Consider the following 22,859-nt stretch of genomic DNA (forward strand, 5'->3'; position numbering starts at 1 on the left):
TGTTGCTGAAGATTTATTAATATATATATATATTTATACATATAAATATTTATTAATATTTTGCCGTATAATTAATCATATGCGACGCAACCACTAATAGATCACCCGGATGAGATCACTACCGCTTTACAACTATTATTAATCGCATGAATTCCTTGGGAAAATTTACTCGATTCATATCACTGCGTTTACAATCATTCGGCTTGCACAATACAACTAACGATATAAATCGTTTTTCTGTCCGCAAATTCTTTATTTTTCTTCACTCCGAAACGACTTATCTAGCTTAAATATGATTACTACTAATGCAAAACAACTCGTGTAAATATCAAGTTAATAATTAATTATATCAAGCAACCTCTCGTAAGGAACCTCGAAACCTATATCTCAGCGCCTGCTATCGTGAGTTATAAATGATCGCTTTAGAATTGTGAAACTTCACGGCGAAAAAAATAAATTGCGTTAACTCGTACGTATTTTTTTTTTTTTTTTCAAAGTATGTACATACAATGCAGTACGTACTCCTTTTTAAATATCTTGTTGTGAAACGCGTTGCGGAATACTGATCGGTCGACAACTGTTAGAATCGCTAGGCGCTCTACTAGGTTCTAACAGAAAGGAATAAGACTTTTCATATTCGATAATGTAGCGACGAAAAAATTCCTCGACTTTACGTAACTACGACGCAATACGTAATTTACGATACAGATGTATCGTCCGTGTCGTAATGCACAAGGCACATCTCGCAAGGCACAGGATCGCCGATGCGTCCACCGGACAAGAAACCGCATTAGGATCATTGCAAATTACCGCGCGTTAATTTATGCGATGTTTTTTTGCTTCCCGCGACATGACGTACAAATTCAATTCTCCCACTAGTCCCACGAGAATCCTTCACTTTTTGCGATCGCACGATGCCACGTATGGTTTGCCGCCGTACTTCTCCCACTCGCGATTGAATTCGTGCTCTAGAACCTCGGCGCCGCGTTTTCGCGTCAATCCGGTCTCGTCCAGGCTCAGCTCGCACATCTGCATATCGTCAATACCTAAGGACGAAACGGCAGAAACAAACCTTTAAAGTGAAAATCATTTACATGACGGTGCGTGACTTAACGTGCAACGTATAATGCGGATTTAATGGCAAGAGCACTTCCGTCTCCGAGACACTGTGGAGTTATGAAAAGAATTTCGATAACTGAAATTTAGTACTTATGAATAAATACAGAAATCAATCATAGTCGTTTGAAGACTGTCTTAGGTACTTGTGTTAAGATGCTAATGCGGTTGATTTACATTTTAAGATAGCATTTAAAACAGTCATAGATATTATATAAGAATCAATTATGAATACTGGCCTACGTTATTTTATTTTATTTTATCTCTTGCATTTTTCAAATATTTATATATATATTTTTATTTGCAATGCAGGACGTTTGTCAGAGACAGCTGCAGATACAAAACACCGCGGAGTTTTACCTGCCACGAGGAGGATAGGCGGTTTATCCGGGTGAAGCTCCATTTGTCGTGCCACGTACTGCCCGTCAAAGTGCGCGTACCACCAGCCCCTCTTGCCGCCACCGTGTGTATTGTCCTGCTGCCCGGCCGCCGAGGAACGGACGAAGGGGATCCGAAAATATCTCTGGGACGACTCGACTATCTGTTGCTTCAACGGCGTCCTCGGTGTTCTCGCAGCTGGAAAACACAATCGATACCGATTTGCTCGAGGTTCAGCTTCCAGGCTGCTCGGAATAGCTTGCCGCTATTAAATTACTGTTAATTAAGGGGCATTCTGAAGCAAATCACTGTCTTTTTTTTTTATTTCGAGACGATATCTCGGCTTTACAGAGGTCCAGATTCTTTTGCGTAATTACCGTTCGCATAGAAATAAAGAGGAAGAAAGATTTCATACTAATACGAAGAGGAATTAACTCTTAAACACGTTAATGTGTCGCTTAATTGTGATTAACGATTATTATTGCTAATTTGCAGTGAATCACCTTCTTCCATAATGGACTTTGGTGCTCTCTCATTTTCATCCATGATAGTTCTCCTGCGGTTTCTCGCCTTCCAGGCGTGATATACCTTCAGTCTACGATGAAACTCGTGACGGCAGGCCTGGAACAGAGCATGATTTTTTTTTTTTTTTTAATAAATAGTTTGTACAGTTATACGTAACCGATATGCGTGCACGTACTTCAAGTAACTCGATGTCGCAAGACGTATTGATTGCATCTCGCAGCTCCGAGTATTTCCATTTGGACAAGTCGTACTTCTTGTTGCTCATGGCTGCCTGCTGATTACGCACCTGTTCCGATCTACATCACGTGAGAGAAATTAATTAATAAATAAGCGATTTCGTAATATTTTTCGCAATACAACAGCTCTAAGATTAGAATACGCCGAGCGTTAAGATATAACGCGGTGCGCATTCGCTTTTGGCGTTAGTCTACGAGAAAGTTAGTGCAGCGAGTTAAAGTCAGTGGGGGGTTTCATGCGATTCAGCATGAGTTCGCAAAGTCTAGTCACGAGAATCCGTAAGCGTTAAAATAAATCTCACGGTTAACAGCTTGCCTAGAAATGCACGTGAGAATCATTTATTTTCCACGATAGATTCCTCGAGAAATGATAAATTTCTTTCCTCTTCGGCAGGAAATTGGGTTATTTGCGGAATAAGATCTATCGAGAGAGAAAGAATCGATCGAACGAAAAGTCACTGGACGTGAGTCGCTTAATGTGGGATGATGATTAATTCGTTCGAAAAAGAGAAGCGAGAATCTCATTAGCTCGTTAGTTTTTTCATGCGAGAGACCCGAGTAATTATACGATACCTTATTAGCCTGTTGTTGTTCATAGGTGCTCGTACGTCGGAGCCGCTGCGTCAGTTTAAACAACAAAATAATCTTATTTCCTTTTCTTTCAACAATTTTTTGATTTTTTTCAATGCATCTGAATTAAATAGTTCAATACGATACACGTTATCAATCAGACATCGAAGTTTCAGTTAAATAAAATTTTAACTGATATCGGTACATTTAATCAATTTATAGCAAACCGCATAGTTTGTTTAAGTTGTATCCATTTTACACATATTACTTTTCAATACAAATTTAATATCAAATAGAGAAAAATACGATTTTTATAATGGAATAAACGTTACTTATCCATCTCTTTCAACAAAAAAATTTGTAAAATTGAAAACTTGTCTAGATGTAATATGCCTTTAAAACGTTAAATATCTGTCCAATATTTTATTTTAATAATTAAAAAAATTGTTTATGCTTATAAGTGCCAATTACATTAATTAACAAAAAAGATTGTACCTTCGTATAGGCGGTGGAGAGTCCTCCACTTGTCCGTTCGATTCTTGAGCGAGTCTGACCGCCAATTCGTGGTCTCTTCTTTCTTGCTCGAGCAATTCTCGATACCGGCTCTCTTCCATAGCTTCCTTCTCCAATTGGGTCTGTAAATAATACATATAAGGAAAATAGAGCATAATGTATCATTAATAATTACTTATAAAAAATTGTTTAAATATTTGTTACTTCTTTGATAAAAAAAAAATATATTATCTCCTTGTTGAATATTAATTATTTCTTGGATCTTAAAGTAAGTTAAATTATTTGCACAGCTATAAAGATGTCTTGTAACAATTTAGATTTTTATACTAAAATTTATTTGTTTATAAAATACTATCGCACAGAAATTCGACTAACCTGAAGGGCAATCGCAGCCTTCTGATCCTCCTCTTCTTGCTTTCTTCTCTGTTTCTCCTCGATCTTTCTTCTGGCTTCCATTTCGAGCTTTTTCCTTCTGTTTTCTTCCTCTTCCCTCTTCTTTCGTTCCTCCTCCTCCTTCCGTTTTTTCTCCAGCTCGAGCTCCTGTTGAATCTTTCTCAATCTTGCCTGTTCCTCGGCGACTTTCTGCTGCTTCACTAGATCTTGAAGAGTGGCCATTTGCTTGTTCACTTGATTCGCTAAAGACGTGTAGAGACCGTCGATCTCCGTCGGTGCGATCCTCGGATTGTTTCTAATTTTGCGTATAGCCGACTCTAGATCGTCGTCGAGCCTCTTCATGTCCTGCATTGATTTCTCTCGATTCTTCAATTGACTCACGGTCTCCTCCATTCGTGTCAGCTGCTTCCGTAGATTCTTGATCTTCAGAATACCGCGAATTCGCGGACGGTGCTGCTTCTTCGCGATATACATTCTCGCCGTTTTCTGCAGTACAATCAAATGCTGTCGGCGATAGATGATTTTGTTCTTCAGCTTGATTACCGAGAGCGCGCAGAATTGCAGCTTGTTCCAGCGCGACCTCAGAAGCCACTTCTTCACGTTGGCGATCAGCTTGCGCAGATTCTCCGGATCGGATCTCATGATCCGGTCGAATTCCGCGAACTTGCCCGGTTTGAAGAAGACCCGAGTGATGCCGAACTTAAAGTCCTTTTGGTTCAGCTTTAGGCTGTGCAGCAACGCCTCGCAGAAGAATCTAGGGTCAAGCTTGGCAAGCTCCGGCGGCAGATAGGACTTGTACATGTTGTAAAGCTCGTGGAAGGGCACCCGACTGGGATACCCGTGCTCCATCAACTCCAAAACCGACGTCATACCCGAACAGCGTAACTGATTTAGAATGCTGTTACCGTCGAACTGATGCGCCACCATATCGCTATTGGGCTTGATGCATCTTATGAAGTTTGTTCCCTAAAAAATTGAGACGAAAATCGTAAAACGATGAAGTTGAAACATTCTCTAAAGTCAAGAAATCCTCATTCTTACATTGCTTTTTAGCTTGTCCATTAGCTCGCCGAGCTGCGTCTTGAATTTACTGCCAACGCTGATGAAAGTCAGCTTCCCCTTTTGCAACGAATGATTGGCGAACTGCGTTCTGAGGAATTTATTGCCGCTCTCCTGAATGAGCGCCTCCAGGGAAGCGTGCAGCGCATCGTTGTTCTTTTCGATAAACTGATTCTGCGGAAATAAAATGTAAATTTACATTTATATAAAGAAAAGGTCCAAAAGATCCTAAAAAAGGTCAAGAAGCGTCTTTGAAGAACGCTACTTCGGTTTGCACGCGTCTATGACGTTCCTTTACACACTCGCTACTTTGTGAGTAACACACAGCTTTACCGTTTGATAGCAGACACCGCCGGCGTAATGACGAATCACGAAGCCCTCGTCGTCTCGTAATTCTCGATGAGCCTTCAGTCGTGACGTTCGCGGTAAAGTGATGCGGAAGTGACCGTTCCACGCGCGGTGAACCTCATTGGTGAAATGCGCGAAACTGTGAGTCGGCAGTTTCGATTCCTCGTCCAGCAGGCTGAAGATACCCGTATTCTTCGATTCGATTAAATCTGAAAGTTGGCGTGACACGCGATTTACTTTTCAAATCTGTAAGCGGAAGTACCACTTATCTCTTTCATTTCACCCGCGAAATAACACTGGCCCAAGTATTTTGAGAGAATATGTTATTTCTCCAATAAAATATATAGTCTTCTAAATTACTTTTATATTAAAAATGATAAGGTGATCGGGATAATTCGTGTGATAATTAATTGCGTGACTTGTTATTTTTTATTTCCTAAATACTAAATTCCTGAACTTGTGCGATTTTGCACTCTGTTATTTGCAATTTTAATTTCACGCACCGATGCAATCCTGATTATCGACATAGGAGATTTTCGGGACGTTCAATGATTCTCGGGCGTAAAGCTCTTGCTCGTACTTCAGGATCCGTTCGTTGAAGAACTGCTGAAGCTTCTCGTTGCAATAATTTATGCAAAATTGCTCGAAGCTGTTGACTTTGAAGTATTCTACAAACACGAAAGAGAGAGAGAAAAATTATTGCAACTTGTTTTTGTATGACGCGGAAGTAAAATCGATTCGCCGATCGAGAATTAATCTTTTCACCGAATCCTGCGATGTCTAGCACGCCGATGTAATAGCTCGACGCCTTAAAAGGTATGCTCTTGTTAATCCGTGCGACAATATGATCGAACAGTTTGCTGTAGATAGCTTTGCCCAGAGCATCCCTGGCGTTATTGGCCTCGTAAACTTTCAGGGGCACCCTAATCGCAATCAGACAAATCGATAAAATTCAAGAAAAATAGCAAGAGACAAAAGAAAATTAAAAAAGGAAGAATATTAATCGAAATCCTCTTGCAACTCACATGATGACCGTTCCTTTGATGCCACCCCGACTGGTTTGCATCACTTTCGAGACCAGGGCTTGTCGCAGCTCTTCGGGATCCACCCCTAGCAACTTTGCGGATATCGTCACCGCCTTCCCCGAGTCGGCGGTTATCCTGCAGCCGCCCTTCGTGTCCTCCGGATTGTCCTCGAACGTGATGTTACCGAGATGTAGCACCGCAGCCACCATCGTGTAGATCTCCATGCGTTCGGCATCCGTTAGACCGAGTCGAGTAAATGCCTTTGAAAATAGAAAACGTGTTAAAAAAATGATTAATATGTTGACGCGAAAGAACAAAAAGTTCAGAAATTTACCAGCAAAATAAAAATAAGTAATTAACCGGATATTCTTGAAACTTTCAGATTGTTTGAAGATCCTATAATTTGGAAGAAGTTTCGCCGGCGTACCTGATCGATAGCATTGAACCCTTCGACGTCGTCCAAGATGGGATCGTGCAGGCTGCGCTTCTGTATCTGCTCGCGGCTCTTCTGCGCCTCGTTCAATCGTTTCTCCGACCTCGCGTTGCAGAAGTACTGGGTGCAGCCGTTCCTCAGATAATGAAAATCGTCCGGCTTGGTAATCCCCAATTTCGCGCGCAGATCCGCCGGCGCGCCAGCGCACATCATGTAGAACACGTGATAGTTCCGCTCGTCCGGGCTCTGCAGGCAGACCCTGGACTTCTCCAGCAAGTAGTGGGAGATGTATCCACCGACCACCTGGCACTTGGCGTCGAAATGCACCTCCATGAACTTGCCGAAGCGTGAACTGTTGTTGTTGCGCTTTGTCTTTGCGTTGCCGAACGCTTCCAGCACCGGGGTCGCTGCGGATTAAGTGCAACAAAAAAAAAAAAAAAATTATGTCACGATTGAATTCTCGAACTCGTCGAATCGTGACGCTGAGTAAACAGAAAGGAAAAGACGCTTGCCTTGCGTATTTTTTTTTACAGTTCTCAATTATTTATTTAATTGTTTTATGATATTAATTGGACTAAATTAAACTTTGCGGATTTGATTAGATTCTTGTTAGATCTTCTTTTCTTACCATCCAGAATCCTCTGTTCGATCGGGCCGGCCGTCGAACCCCAGAGATCACAGAGATATCGCAGGAGATACTTGGTCGACTCGGTCTTGCCCGCTCCTGATTCGCCGGATACGATAATGCTCTGAGATTGTTTCAGCACTTTCATGTCTCTGAACGCTTTGTCGCCTGCGAAGATAAAGGAAAATCGCTCTGTACTCTCGCCGGAAGCAAATCAGCTACTGGGCAGTGTTAGGCATTAGTCGATTAATTTATTTGTTAACTCAAATAATTGACTAAAAATTTAAAACGCGTATAATCATGATTAACATAATAAAAATTAATTAATAAATCAAGTATGAAATAAATCAAACACCATTAAAAATTAATAATAATTATTAATTGTTTGCTCATTATAATAGAGAACTAAATTTATAGTCGTAATTATTTATTTAATTGATAGATTAAATGTTGTACCGATGGCGAAGACATGCGGTGGCGTTTCACCCAAGGACTTCCCCTGATAAGCCTTAATAGTCTGCGGTGAATAGAGATCCTTCACCTCGTAATACGGATTCACCGCTATCAGAATGTTGGCAACGTAAGTCTGAAATTTAATGTGATATTAAGAATGGCAAAGAGTGAATGGGTACAGTGACCCGACCTTAGTGCGTAATTACTTACGTATATTCTGTCCTTGAAGTAACGAGTGCGAATATTATTCAGCAGCGTGGCCTCGTTCAGGTACATCAAGGCACCTGGGAGAAGATAATTTTAAGGAAAGAAAAAAGAGCTGAGAGGAGAGGGGGAGGGAAACAAAATCAGTGAAAGTGCCTTTGCAAAAGAGCGAAAGTCGCGTGAGAAGCGAGCGTGACCGCGCGATCTTAATCTTTGATATATAAAATGGACGAAACGCACAAGTGCGTCACGGTGTATAACAATTGGAGAGAAGAATCGTAAACTAAAACAATTATGTTTCCACTTCGTTCTTTTCTTTCCCAACATCTGCGATGTAAAATCAGCCGCGCGTTGTTTTACGTACCTCCCCCCCAAAAAAAGAGTTTGGCAATAATAATAATAATAATCCAGGTCTAGTTACTAAATTTCATGAAACATTTTAAATTAAATGTTCGATTAATATAACAAAATGAATTTAGTAACCGTTTGGCAACCAATTAATTACTAAAAAAATATAATTACTAAGAATTTGATTAAACACCAAACTCTTTTTCGTTTAGAGTGTGGCAAAGACAAGATTTTTTTTAATTCATAAGATGAGATGCGTGTTTTCAAAAAAGATAATTTACAATTGTCCTCGACATCTTTGGTGTAATCGCCGGCAGGATACACTTCGTCCAGCGGACAGGTGCGCTGCGGGTATTTCGGGTCAAGAGGTACGATCAGGGCGTCCCCGTCCACCATGTCCGTGAATTTTCCGATTATGAAACCCTCCTGGGGATCACGGACCCACACCTGTTGGTTCTCCATCCCGAGCTACTCTGGAACGATAAAGCGATTACACGATCGAGATTATTGTCGCGTCACATCGGTCACTTCTTTCGTTTTACAATAGATACTCGAGAGAAAGTGCATTAACTAGAACGTTTCGTATAATATAAATTATATTTAATTTTCTACGCAAGAAATACAATTGAATTATTTATTAGAAATATCAGTCTGTGATAATCTCAATGTGCTTTTCTAGCAGTTGTAATTTTAGCAGTTGGTTCATTAAAAATTAATACTCTTTCAACAAATGCGCCGAAATTATCGTCGACAGCTTTCGGCAATTATAACTGTTTAGATAGAAAAATCCGCCGTTTAAACTTTCAAGTCTGGACAAACAAGTCGAGGAAATAATGTACTTATTGAACAATTTTAAATAAGCTTAAGCGATCTTATTTCAATTCTCCAGAGATACAGAGTAATATTAAAAAATTGCGATGACCTTCCTCGATTTCTTCGCCGAGGAAAAATCGACTTGAAATTGAACAAACCGTCTATAGCTAAACGGATATCCGGCAGTTTCGCGGAATTATCCGATACGAAAACGCAGATTCACGTTGAAATTCGCGACGAGAGCGAGCGAGAGTCGCAAAGACAAACGAACAAATCCGTTCTCGCTCAGACGGAACGTAAGTCGCCGACGACAGCTTTTGCTGGCACTTTCTAGCCGTGTCTTTCGGAGAAGTTTCCGGCGAATGAATAGTCCGTTCGCCTGTGACTTCCGCTGATCTCTCATACCGTGTATGCTGAATAGGAGATTTTAAACGGTGATACTCGGTCTTATTTTACGACGCGTATTATTGACGGAAGAAGCAACAAAAGTGCCTGTGACGGTCGATAAAGGTTGAGAAGGTTGAGGATCGTAGTCCGTCTAGGTAATAGTCGCTCTCACGACGATCTCTCATAAGTTTAAATAGCTTTAGATAAATGATTATAATAAGTAGCTATCGGTGCATTATCGGAATTTATGTATATGTATAAGAAGAGTACATATGAAATGTGAATCTCATTGTGTCTGACAATCGAAAAGTAGCCTTATAACTTTCTGCGAAACCGTTTCTTCACATTCCTTCAATTGCAATTTCTTTTATCAACTTTGCCTTTAAATAAAATAAAAATTATACAATTAATTTTATCCTTTTGACAATTTATTAATTATCTAATTAATTCCTAATTAATTTCGCTAACAATTATTTTTTATCTAAGTTGCAATCAAGTATCATTGACTGTCTGTCTGCTAGCTGAATTAATATCGACTGTTCTAGGACACTACGTATAAGCGCAATGATCATCCCGTGCCGTGGACAATTCTGTGATAATGACGGAAGCAGAAGCTTATCGGTTTGGAAAATTGGCAGCTGAAAATAGACTTGTACGCTTCGCCATTAATATCCATCGTATTTCGGTGGCACGGCGACTGACGTGAAAATCGAAATTCTCGGTGTCGGTTTATCGCTTATCGCGACGCATTATCGAGATAAGCGCGGTGTCGGAAGGTGCGACGACTCCAAAATAATCACCGTTATTCATCGCCGAAACCGTATGGTGCAGCTGCTCCGCATGTTCTTTTCATTTCTCTTTCTTAAAACGGCTTACACTGTCGGATTGTATTTCACCTGTCGACCTATACATATCTCTTTCACCGTTAATATTTCCACTCAAAAAGTTTCGCATATGAAAAAGGCAAAGATATGAATCTGCTTTTGAGATCCGACTTAATTTTCTTTTGTCTAAATTTAATTAGTGGTCTAGTTTAATTTTGATATAATTTAATTATAATTAAAATTGAGTATAATTATATTCAATTTTAATATACTCAATTTTAATTCCTAATTTAAAAAAAGTAAAGGTGCTGATTAAATGAGGTTGTTTTTTAACTACATGTTTTGTATCAAAATATTATAGACAATTTCGAGCTGTTCACATAATATCTTTAAAAGAGAATCGTATTGTCATTTCAAACTTTATATATGGAATTTTTTAATCTTTAAATGATATCATTATTCACGAATCCCTCAATTTTCGTTCACCTGCCGTGCCGGAGACAATTTTCTCGATTGCATAACGCAAAATCCTCCCGACGATTTTCGAGTTCAGTGTGCGCGGCGGACACGCTCCGGACTTCTTTTGCCAGGCGGTTGTGCGCGGCGATAAAATCGTAGCCAACACGGAGACACAAAAACGATACGTCGTCGTCGTCGTCGTTCCGTTCCATGTGTGTTTTCCGGCATCACCGCCACGCCGCGCCGGTTCGAAAATCCGACGGGCGAGCGCGCGCGATCAAAGGTCGTTACGAGTCGCTGCATCTCGCGTTTTACACGTGCCGCCGTGACAGAATTTCGTGAAACTCCCGAGGGGTCTCGTTCCCGCGTGCCTGCGTCGTCGACACGGTGCACTAAACCCGCCGTCGCATTTGCATGCGAGCTCCCGACATCCGATACGCCCGACGTTTTTACTTGTAGAAGCGAGCGCCGCAAAAAATCAAGACGCTGAACGGATGTTCCTTTAATTCTCTCATTTAACTCCTGTCAAGCCTTTTCTTTTATGTCTTTAGTTTGATCCAATGAAATTAAAAAAAAAAAATCTCAATTATAACACAATGCCTCTCCCGAAGAAAATATTTTTTACAATGCATTGGCAGTGCACTGTAGCACTAATATTGGCTAAACATTAGTTATGTTGGGAATGCATTGATCGATATTTTCCGAATGTAACGACAATATTGGCCATGTAATATTGGTTCCAAATTAGAATGCAACTAATGTCTAATATAAAAAATTGATTGGTTTAACATTGATCCAAAGTATCAATATTGAACCAATATTGCTTCTTGGACAAATTAGGCTAAGATGACGTTTATTAGGCGGCTACTTTACAATTCTTTACAGTCCTTACATTACTTTCCAATGTCGCACCAATGTTCTGTGCTATACTTATAGGGTCCCTTAGACGAACGTGTGACAAATTACGCGAAACTCGGTATACGGTATCCGACGGAATAAAGGCACTCTGAATACAATCCCGCTCGGCGGGCAAGATTATATTACCTGATACATAACACACCGGGATTACCGCGTGTCGAGTGGCAGTCGCGTTGCAAGCAGTCGCGGCTGGGAACCGCGAGAGCGGTCGATCTGGAAAGCGCGAGAAATTGCCTCGTTCCTTCTGTCGTGCTCTCCGGCCGTCCCGTTAGAGATATCGTAACGGTAAAAGCCAGCGGTAAATCCTTGCACATCGATCCGCGCAGGACATCCGCGCGCGCGCGCGCGCGCGCGATGCCGTTTCGACTCTCGCGCTAATCCGAAACGGAATCCTCTCTGGACGATCTCGCGATTGATGGCCGGCAAACGCGCGCTACCGTTTAAATCGATCTACCTCGTCCTACCTTCGGACGTGGCGAACAATGTTGCAACACGTCGCGGCGCCTGACGATGCTAAGAAGCGATTTTCTGGGTTCCGAGAGACGCGAGGTGCATCGCAAAGAGGTGAAGGAGGATGAGGAGGAGGAACTGGCGTGAAAGAGAAAGAGAGAAAGAGAGGTAGAAGACGAAGAGAGAGAGAGAGAGAGAGAGAGGCGATGAATCGTTCGCGCATCGGTTCGTTCACCTTCTTCTACTCGCGCAGCAGCAACAGAGGAAACCGTAACGTCCAGATGTTGTTGCGTCGTTTTTCCTCCTCTCCCTCGTACTCGTTAACCCTTGCCACTTTTCTCTCGTCCTTTTTTTTTGTTTTTAATTCGCAATGCAGCAGGGCGCGGTGTATCGATCCCTCATCCCGTTGCTTCCTCACGGAGGAGGGCACGGCGTCTCCTCTTCTTCTTCTTCCGCCCGACGTCAGTGAGGAGATCGCTTTCGCGCATTGTTCCCCGAATGAGGCGCGGTTCTTCCCCGACCTCGTTTCACCGCCTGCGCGCGCGCGACCTCGCGCCCTCGCGGAGACAGGCTGTGTAATGCGCGCCCGATCCGAAATGGCACTTTGCGTGCGGAGGTGCGTCGCGCTGGCGCGACAGGCCCCTCTAATCCATTGAAAGGGCCGGGAATGAAAGGGACGTGAGAGGAAGCAGGAAACGGCAGGTGGGACCGGCATACCGAAACAGGGAGACACGCGCGAGCGCTCACCGAATTTACCGCGCTGATATTCACAGCCAAAATAAAGAAGAAAGAAAAAAAAATGTATAATATGGCTTGTTAATTTTATTTCGAGAAGACGGATACATATCTTTAACATTATTATTTATTACTCTATCGGCGACGTACTTGAAATGCGAAGAAAATTTATCGCGATGTTTTATGCGAGAGAGGTATTCTCGTAATTAATTATTTTAGGTTGATCGTTATTAAAAATTATTTTTGTTTCGTTGCACGCGTTTGTTTCTTTCATTATGCAAAGAAGATTGAGAGAAAAGAGAGTGAGCGTGTAGCGCAAGAAAAAAAAGAAAATAAATTCATTGTATATTAATACAAGGTAGTGTAGTAATTTGTTCCCATAGCTAAATGAGATCATTTCGGTAATTGGTACTTGACTTTGACATATGCTGAGATCTAGTCGTGATAAATTCGCCGCGCGCGCGCGCGCACGACAGGTTTCTTGTTTCAATCACGGGGATGCGTTTCGTCATTTTACGTCGTTTAACGTTAATTGGAACAACCTTCGCACCGCCGCCGCCGTCATCAAGAGCACTTGGTGATTAGATCGAGTGCAGTGGGTCGCAGCTTTCGGTCCCATCTCCCATTTGCATTGAATACTTTTAGCGTTTTGCGCATTATCTTCGCAAAACAGTTGAACCGCATCTCGACACCGTGTTGCTAGATGGTAGACGGGCTCCTCGATCAATCTCGCACAATATCGCGGATATTGCCACCGATTTATCTGCGCATTATTCACCGCTTGTCATCGTTAAATAGCATTCGGCTAGTAATGCGAATATATTTTTTTTCGGTCAACGGCGTGACGCGACTCCTCGCGATGAATCGCGAAAATAGCGTCGTCGGTTCACGACAACGCACACCTTCGTCCCGCAAAACGGACCGGAAATTGATCCTGACGCCCGTGGATCGATTATGCAAATTTTCGAAGGGCGATTTGCTCCCCGAATGAGAGCCGATCGATAATCGAGGGCGCTCTCGGGGAACGGGGGGAACGATCGGGAAGTGGCCGCGATTCGTTGCGCACGTTTAAGTGCACACGATCGAGACCGAGCGCGGATGAGTCATGGGTGTCCTCGACGGCGTCTCTCACGTGGCAACCTATACTCGCCCACCTACATGTACATATGTACATATATAGAAGCGATTCTTTTTCCGCGGTTGCGTAACGCGCGCGCCGCGTCATACGCGCGTTCGTTTACACGCGCTTTCGTTTCGCCGAGGGGATCCGCTAAATAACAGAGCGGGTTACTTTTCCCCTAACGGGGGTGGTGATCTCGCAATTCCGCCGACACACTTTCGCGTCGCGTTTACTTTCGCTAAAGAGACGATTAAGGGAGGTAAACGCGCTCGTCGCGCTGGTCTCGACTTCGATGAGTTTCACACGTGTCATATCTAGAGTGGTTGAAATTAGATCAGATGTATTGTTTCGCACGTTTCGTCGCAAATTTGCTAAGATCGAGATTGATCCATTAGAATACCGTGAGGACAATCTGATCGCTTTTGGGATTAAAGAGCTAATAGCGATTACGCAAAGCTGAATTTTCCAGTATCATTTCTCTGAAGGAACAATGAGAAATTAACGGAGAAGAATTTCGAGGAATCGTGAAGTTGATTTAAGTGTCCCCATTTAAAGAGCGCAATTAATATAACGGCATAAAGGCGTAAACTCGAGAAGAACAGCGCACATCGCCGTAATTACGTGTTGTTCGATAAGAAATCCGAGATAAGAGATGTAATTTTACACGGAATAATCGAAACCATTTCGGGAGACACAAATCGCAACATATGTATTTAGATTGTGAAAAGAGAGATTGGTAGCAATAATCAAATCTAGGTGACAATTAAATGTTCGGGTACACAAAAAAAAAAAATAATCTTGCAACTTCAACAAAAATTATGTGTGCAAAAATTAGCTGAAGCAGATAAATAATTAGTAAATACTGTGATATGTATATGTATTGCATTTAATTAATCTAACTAGATGGAAGCAGAATTTACAAATTTTGTACGTGACAATTAAAATTCTAGCAGATACAAAAATTAGCGATACATTTTGGTTGTAACAACAAGAAATCTCTCTGTATCAGCAAAAATTTGTTTGCGTGTAAAATATATATAGTAAAATATATAGTAACCGTTTCACGGACGATTGACTGTTAATACAATTATTAACGATTAATCAAATATTCTTAATTTAAAATATTTCACCGAAACTTCATTATTATTGCCAAACTCTTCTCTTTCAGCGTGTATATAGAAAATAAAATGCAAATATAAACTTTAGACACGACTGCTTGCAATACGTTGTGATTCATTGTATTGAACTTATCTGAAGAAATTCTTTCGCACGTTCGTTATCACCTTGCGTTATCAAGATCCAGACCTAGAAGCACCATCATTTTCATAAATTCTTTTTCTCTTTCTCTCTCTCTCTTTCTCTCCGAAAGAGACGCCGCCGTTGCGAAAACACGCGGAAACCCGCGCAACCGGGAGCGGTAATTACGGTTCTGCAAAGGTACTCATCTACCCACCTATTTCGCAATCGAAACGCAAGCGTTTGCGCGAGCGAGGTGCGCGCGTATCATCGTGCATTACGCGCAAGAGAGCGCGGACAATTTTTCTCTCTCTCTCTCTCTCTCTTTATTTTACGTGGGGCACGTAGGCGCTTACGCAGATTCACACACTAATTCACACACGGGTCGCGCCGCCGTGTGCTTTTGCATTCGCTCGTTGCACCTGCAGCGGCGCGCCCGTCCCGTTCCACTCTCCTAATCGTGGACTAGATAAACCGGCGAGCGTTGCACACAAAAAGGCGAAAAAGAGAAAAACCGCTCAACGGCGATTTTTCATTATCCGCGGCCGCCGCGTAAAAAGGATAATACGGGGTAATACATTACGTAAAACTCACGACCGTACTCCCGAATCGTTTACCCCGCTTGTTTATCGTTAGACTTATGGTAGTTGCGAATGTGTTAACTTTGCCTAATTTGTACATTTCCCCCCATTAAATTTTATATAATTCGCAAATAGAGAAACAGCTCTTAAAACATGTAAGTAGATCGATCGTACACGTCGGTTTCCTCCGGAGCGCGAATTTGTTTTCGCACGTGCAAAACCTGAAGTCGGGGCTTCTATTTTGGAAATTAATCCTTCCGATAGAAGCCTCGACAAGGGAATAATATTCCACGATACACCGACTGTTTATATTATATTTCTCAAGTAACTAAAAGTTCTTCAAACTTCTCATTGAGCCTCGTAACAACAAGCTGGTCCCCCGTTTCGTTCAACAATCACGCCGGCCTTGTTGTTCTTATACTTTCATAAGGTTTATATTCCCGATCGACGTCTCGCGCAAGGACAATACTACCGGTTATCACACCGGCGGTGTCGGGGAAACAATTAATCCGATCGCGCGCGGAGGTGTCGAGCTTATCGCTAACTATGACGTGGCGGACACGCGGCCGCGTGTCTCGTCGGCGAGTCGCGCGAATTTTCCCAGAGATCGAGACGGTTTACAGAAATTACAGATCGGGTTTACTCACCGTCTCGCCGTGCGAGGACAGCCAGCCGACCGGGACGATGTTACTGTACGCACGGCGCGAAATCCAACATGCAACTGTCGGCGCGGCTCCGGAGCGACGAGCCCGCTCGCTCGCTCGGCGATCCACGGCCGTTTCCGCCGATGCCACGCGGCAGGCAAACCGCGATCGCACCACCACGAGTAGATCGTCGTCGCTCACGTCAGGTATCCCCCGAGCGCGGAGGTGATCCTGGAGCACTCGGGACGTCAGGGAGAACCGGGGGGTGCGTGACGAAGTGCGCAAATGAAATGAGGATTGCGACTGCCTGGCGTTTGAAACACAAATCTGAAAATTATGAATTTAGATTGTAAATTTTTAAGTATCATTGTATATATTGTGTATAATAAAATTATATATGCAATAGATGTAATTTAATGTTTGTATCTTTGGATGCAAAATCGTGATCTTTCGTACACATAAGTAATATAGTTAGTTACTTTATTAGATCTTATTGATCTATGAGATATATTTTCAGAAAAATTCTTTTTTAAGGCATGCACTATCGTATATAATATGTGTAATAAAATGTCATGTACATACAGATGTAATGTATAATAAGAAATTTTTAATTTTCGACACAAAATAGTGGTCTCATAATATAGTTATCTAATTATATTCAATTATCAGATTTATTAATATATCCACTACGTCATATATAATATTATACTGATAACCTAAATCGGTGTTTTACAACACAATAGAAATAGAGATTGTTACATTATTGTATAATTTACTTTCTCAGTTTTTGAATTTAAATAATATTTTGTCAGTTAAACATGACGATAAGTTACCAAAAACATGTCAATTTATCGAATGTTGGTACTTTAGCAAATGCAACAGAATTTTAATTTCAAAAATTTTGAAAAATATTTAAAAATATATAAAAACGCGATTTTACAGCTTTTTTATATTAATTAATTTTGAAACATTTTCATTTTTGCATTTTAAGTCCTTTAGGTAAATTATCGATGTGGTAAAGATAAATTATAGAATTATTATCTCTACATCATGTAATTAATAATACACGTAATATGTAGGTATGTTAAATGTATACAATATACTATATATACAATAATTTTGACATTGTCTTGTTCATGCAACGTTGAAAAGTTAGAAAGCATAATGCAAATAAACCGATATTATTCTTTTCTTTATTATTTATCGTTGCCACGTAAATAGATCATCGGCGTATTAATTATAATATCTTGGCCAAGGGAAAATCAGATCGGAAAGAAACGTGATTGAAGAAAACATCCGGTATAATTCAAAGACGTTATAAGTAATAATAAAAAAACAAATATATAATCTCTGGCACTGAATGCATACACGATGAAGATACGAGCGAATACCGTTACCGGCAATCGAACAGCACATCAAGCTCGAGTATGCGGCGCATTTCTTTTCTTCCGGTATATACTTACCGTCTTAGGCATCTGCAATTGAAGAGATGGCATGCGTATAAGACAATTAATTACATGAATTGCATATGCAACATTTTTATACGTTACATCTATTACGAATAATTATAAAAAGCCTCCTTTTCTTTGCTTTATTATCTAATATTATTCAGATTTTAAAATTTTGACCTTATTTGTTTTTTAAATTACAGCGTTCAAGATTTTGAATCGTGAAAATTAATCCAAACAGTACAAAGTCTGAAATTAGATTACAGGGTCACCGGATCTGAAATCTTAAAAACACTCCGTAAAAATAGAATTAAAGATCTAAAAGGCGTCTTAAAAATGTCTTGTGATTTTAGTATTGTTTGGGAAACCAATAAAGTATCAGGAAAACATGATTTACAAAAAGGTTGCATTGTTTCTATTGCGTATAGTCAATAATAATTTTATTGCTAATATCTTCTTTATTTTTTACAATTAGTGCATTTATTATATCTTTTAATCTTCAATAGAACTTCCATACACAATTTAACGTAGTTCTCTGTTTTAAAATGTTGCAAAATTATTTGTCTCATATTAAATTCAAAATGCACATTTGATGGAACAATAAGAACTGCTCATTATCTCGATTCTGCAAGTACATTATAACTTTGTACAATCTGGTAAACACGCGTTCGACGATGTACTCAGCGGTAATTCCCGATTGTTTGTCGTCAAACAAGACAATTTTATCCTTTCGCACTTTTTATTTGATCATTTTTTAGTAATTAAAATAGATCATGTTTAAACAAATAATATAAAATCCTAAGGTTCTTTTAAACAGAAAAAAGCCTTATTTTAGAAAGAGGGAGAGTTGATAGTTATATTACATTATTAAGATTTCAAGTTAGTCCAATATAAAATAGTTCCGGCTGGCAACAAGGAAGATCCAATCACTGCGATTACAAATCGAATTATGTATAAGTTAAATCACGATAAGGACACTATATGATTTTCACCGAGATAATTTCATGTAACTAAAGCTAGCAGCCAAAGGCAGCAGTCAAACGCCGAGCAGCCAGGGCCAAACGTCATATAGGCGTTTCCAGGAAACACGATTCAATAATACGTTAAAAATTCCCTGGTTATGAAATATTCATCCGCGATCGTTATTAATTGTTTAGTGGTTTTTTAAATTATTAATTACGTTAGTCAAATAAATACAAGGAACGCTATCTTCAAATTTCTACGAAAATATTTTTTAAAGTCTAGAACGACTTAATTAACCGTATATGAAAAATTTTAATGAAAATGCATTTTTGCAAAACATAGTTGATTACCAAAATAAGGCAGCAATTTTTTTTGTAAAGTACATTACCGTTTTTTGCCGCACCCAAAACCGACGACGAAGACGTAGCGGTTTCACGGCTCCAAACAATAAAAATTAATTTTTTTAATATTTATAAAAATTAGGAAAATGCACGTCCTCTCGCGAATGATCGATCATTCAATTGTACGTTAAGAAAGGATATTTCCAGCCAAATTTGGAGGAAATCGTAGTTTGTGTTTAGACGTGAGGCGCAAAAAACGATAAAGATCCATTATTTAAATGTTTATAATAATTACGAATATGCACGTCCTCTCGCGAATGATTGATCATTCAATTGTACGTTAAGAAAGGATATTTCCAGCCAAATTTGGAGGAAATCGTATTTTGCGTTTAGGCGTGAGGCGCGGAAAACGATAAAAATTAGTTAAAAAAATTTATATCAATTTGTAAATTACAAGTTTTGTCGCAAATGATCGATTATGTATTATAATGACTAAACTCTATGCAAATTTTTTAAAGTTTGTTAAAAATCTCATAACCAGAGAATTTTTAACGTTTGATTGAATGGTGCCCCCTGGAAACGCCTATATGACGTTCGGTTCTGGCCGCTCGACGTTTGACTGCTGCTAGCTTCAGCTACATGATAATTTCGATATCGAGAAAAAATGGAACGCATCACAATCTTTGTTTTTCGTCTTGACGAGTGATTAATATTTAACAAGAGATGTTATTATCATTATCGCTGGCTATCTGGTCACCATGTCGCAGATGGCACAGAAAGAGCACGCAGTATCAATCGTATACCTAAAGAACAAACAAATGTATTATTTGACAAGCGATTAAAATCATCGATTCTGCGTGATAATACAAGCTCGAAGTACCGTGATAAATACAACAAATAGTTCGCTGGCATTGAACTCTTGCAATTTCGTGAATTTCTTAATTTGCATTGAACGGGCGTCGCGTTCGCGCGATCTCGCGACTTCGTACTCTCAACGACGGTGGAAGCTAAATATTTGAAACAAAAATTTCGTGCTCGTCAATGTGGAGGAAATCCTTAAAAACAACGAGACAATTACGTCGAGGAAATTTTTCATTGATACATACTTTACGTTCTTATCATTTAATAATGCTTTGCCAAACGGAAGCATATTGATATCAGATATAGATTAAGCCAAGTTGAAAAAAAAACCTTACCATTTCTGAAAAAATTGAATATTTAAATGCAATGTAAAATGGGATTATAACTTTAATGTACAATTTTTCGAAGAAATTTTAATTTTTTTAAAGATATATATTTAAATAAAATAATGTTTGTATCTCTTTCTTTTTTTACAAGATTATAAATAAAATAACTTACATTAAATATTATAAAAATATAGGATTACTTTACTAAAAAAAAATTTGACTAAAATTTAAGAAAATAGAGAAATGACTCACACTCTTCTTCGTAGTCTTGTAAACGAAAAATGTAACATAAAACGCGGCTGAAATATTCTTTTATGAATTTTAGACATGATCCGTGACATGTTCTTAGTCAGTTGTAATTCAATATTACGAATATAAATATACTCGTAACAAATAAAATCGATGCAGTGTCGATTTTACGATATCTTTTATTTTTGCTGCAAACGTGGCTAACATGAAAATAGCGGCAATGAGTTGGTGCTATTTGACGAAGAGATCTTTTGCAAACAATGTAAACCAATTGCATTTTAACGTTTAATTGAAAATTAATTTACTTTACGCAAGTAAATGCGCGCACATCGACAATGATGACGACGATGCACGTGTCTTTCAATACACAAATATCATCGGTAGATTCAGGTTTTTCTGATGCGATTACGTCATATATTCAGATTCAATGTAATTACGCTCGTTGAAGAATGGAAAGAAACTACGCGAAATGAGCGTGTGAGAATCGACAAATAGTCTGACAGTTGCGATGAATCTGTGCACGAAACAAGTGAATTGAAAGAAGAATCGAAAGAAATCCGGTTGAAAGGAAATTCCTCGTCTTTGAAATCGTGAATTTTCAAGTTTCTTAAGATATATCACAGACTTATTTTTATTTTAATCGAACGATTAAGTGTTAAAGAGACAAGATGATTACTTTGAAAAAGTGAATATTTAACCTCGTGAAGATGAGTACTTTCTCGTGACACATTTCAATACGTTCTGTTCTTCGCGGAAATGGCTGGCCTCAGCGACAAAAAAGCGTGACACGCTGACGTTATGGAATTTGCAAGGTCACGGCGAAGAAGAGAAAATATTAAACAATAAGTGATTTAAGCCAGCGAAGCAATGAGGCGAGCGACTAAAATAAGCAGGAAATATTTGTATCGATTAAACATTGAAAACACTTGCGATTCTGTCTGTGAAAAGAACGCAACGATTTACAGTCATGGCATCGATATTATATCTTCTGTTGTTTCGATATCTCTTATCATTCCTCGATACTTTTAAGAACAAGAGAAAGTGCTGAAATAGAGAAGAAAATTTCAAACAAAATGTTTTGCAATACGTATTTATCGTTTAACTTAATTTACTCCATTTAGGCCTGGTTGCACCAACGTTGTTTTGGTTTTAAGCAAGATTCATCAAACTAATATGTCTATCTTTATCTTTCTCTCTAAATAAATAAAGACGCATATTTAAGTCTTACTTAAAATTTAATGTCCAGACTTTATTCCTACACACGCATACTAATAATGTTAATATAATCCTTAATTACAGCTATGAGTCCTTCGGACCCAAACGAGAAAACTTTCAGTCGATTGGCACTTTTGTATTGTATTGGGATTACGGAATTCTAAACTGCAGAGAAAAAAATTTGGCCCTTCCTCCAGCCTATGGCGCAGTAGTTCAGTTGCATTATGCACTTCACTGTGCACAGGAAGCGCTTTAGAATTCGGAAGACTTTTTCATAGCTATTATATTTTTAATTAGGTTTATTTTTAATTAACATTGTGAGTAACGTGCCGAAAGACAAGTAATATTAAAGTGCAAAAATTGTCTACCTCGCAATTAGAATGCACGGATGATGCGAAGATGATACAATAAAGTCGTAAAAATAGTCCTTGTTCGGTTATCTTCTACATAATGTGTAATATATAACGCGTTGATAAGCGAGTGTATCTTAATTAAACATACACGCCTCTCTCGTAAACAGAAATGTCATCTCTTCTCCACACGGAGCCCACAGTAAGATCCCCCTTGCATACCGCACGTGCGAAAGCGCGACAGGGGTTTCCCCTCACCGGGGAGGATTCTCACGGAAGAGTACGGACGTTAACGTGGAGTACTGAAGGAAGATAATCGTATGCGAGAAATACGACGCCTTCATCCAGCATTCCGGTCGATTATTCGAGCATCGTTAACTGCATTCCGAGCCCTCCCCTCGTCCCGCATCGCGTGCGTGGCACACATATTCGGGGTGAAAGACGTAGGGTTTAGCTCGCGGGGAGTCAATTTGACTAATTCCGATCGACGCGTTAATCGAAGTTAATTTAGAATTCGTAGAACACTCGGCCGGGGCATAAACGCGAGAGATTGCGGCGTTTAATCGTCGATTGAAGTTAATCGAAGTTCGGTCTCCACCGCTGCTTTTCCCCACCACCGTGCGGGGAATCCTGAACAGCCGCCCGATGGAATCCTCTGATGCTTCATTCCTCGCTCCTCGTACATTCCACCCGGCTCGGCGGCGGTGTTGTGC

General features: G+C 39.9%; 1 protein-coding gene across 3 annotated transcripts; it reads right to left on the minus strand.

The window, feature by feature from the left end:
- Positions 1-5: 5 nt before the first annotated feature.
- LOC105829528 (myosin heavy chain 95F) lies at positions 6-16,546 on the minus strand. 3 transcript variants are annotated; one of them, XM_012668462.3, is made up of 18 exons: positions 16,397-16,546; positions 8,508-8,699; positions 7,885-7,958; positions 7,678-7,807; positions 7,225-7,389; positions 6,591-7,003; positions 6,164-6,423; positions 5,904-6,061; positions 5,642-5,806; positions 5,124-5,347; positions 4,773-4,964; positions 3,714-4,697; positions 3,321-3,460; positions 2,829-2,873; positions 2,195-2,315; positions 1,998-2,115; positions 1,477-1,692; positions 39-1,046 (listed from the first exon to the last, which is right to left on the minus strand). In XM_012668462.3, exons 2-18 carry the CDS (start codon positions 8,686-8,688, stop codon positions 895-897), a joined length of 3,738 nt encoding a protein of 1,245 aa, XP_012523916.1. In that variant the 5' UTR covers positions 8,689-8,699; positions 16,397-16,546; the 3' UTR covers positions 39-894. The 3 variants fall into 3 exon arrangements, with proteins under 3 accessions (XP_012523932.1, XP_012523916.1, XP_012523923.1); XM_012668469.3 differs by having other exon boundaries at positions 8,508-8,694; positions 16,397-16,537; XM_012668478.3 differs by lacking the exon at positions 2,829-2,873 and having other exon boundaries at positions 6-1,046.
- Between the last annotated feature and the right edge of the window lie 6,313 nt (positions 16,547-22,859).

Source organism: Monomorium pharaonis, chromosome 1, assembly GCF_013373865.1.
Source record: "Monomorium pharaonis isolate MP-MQ-018 chromosome 1, ASM1337386v2, whole genome shotgun sequence".
Lineage (NCBI taxonomy): Eukaryota > Metazoa > Arthropoda > Insecta > Hymenoptera > Formicidae > Monomorium > Monomorium pharaonis.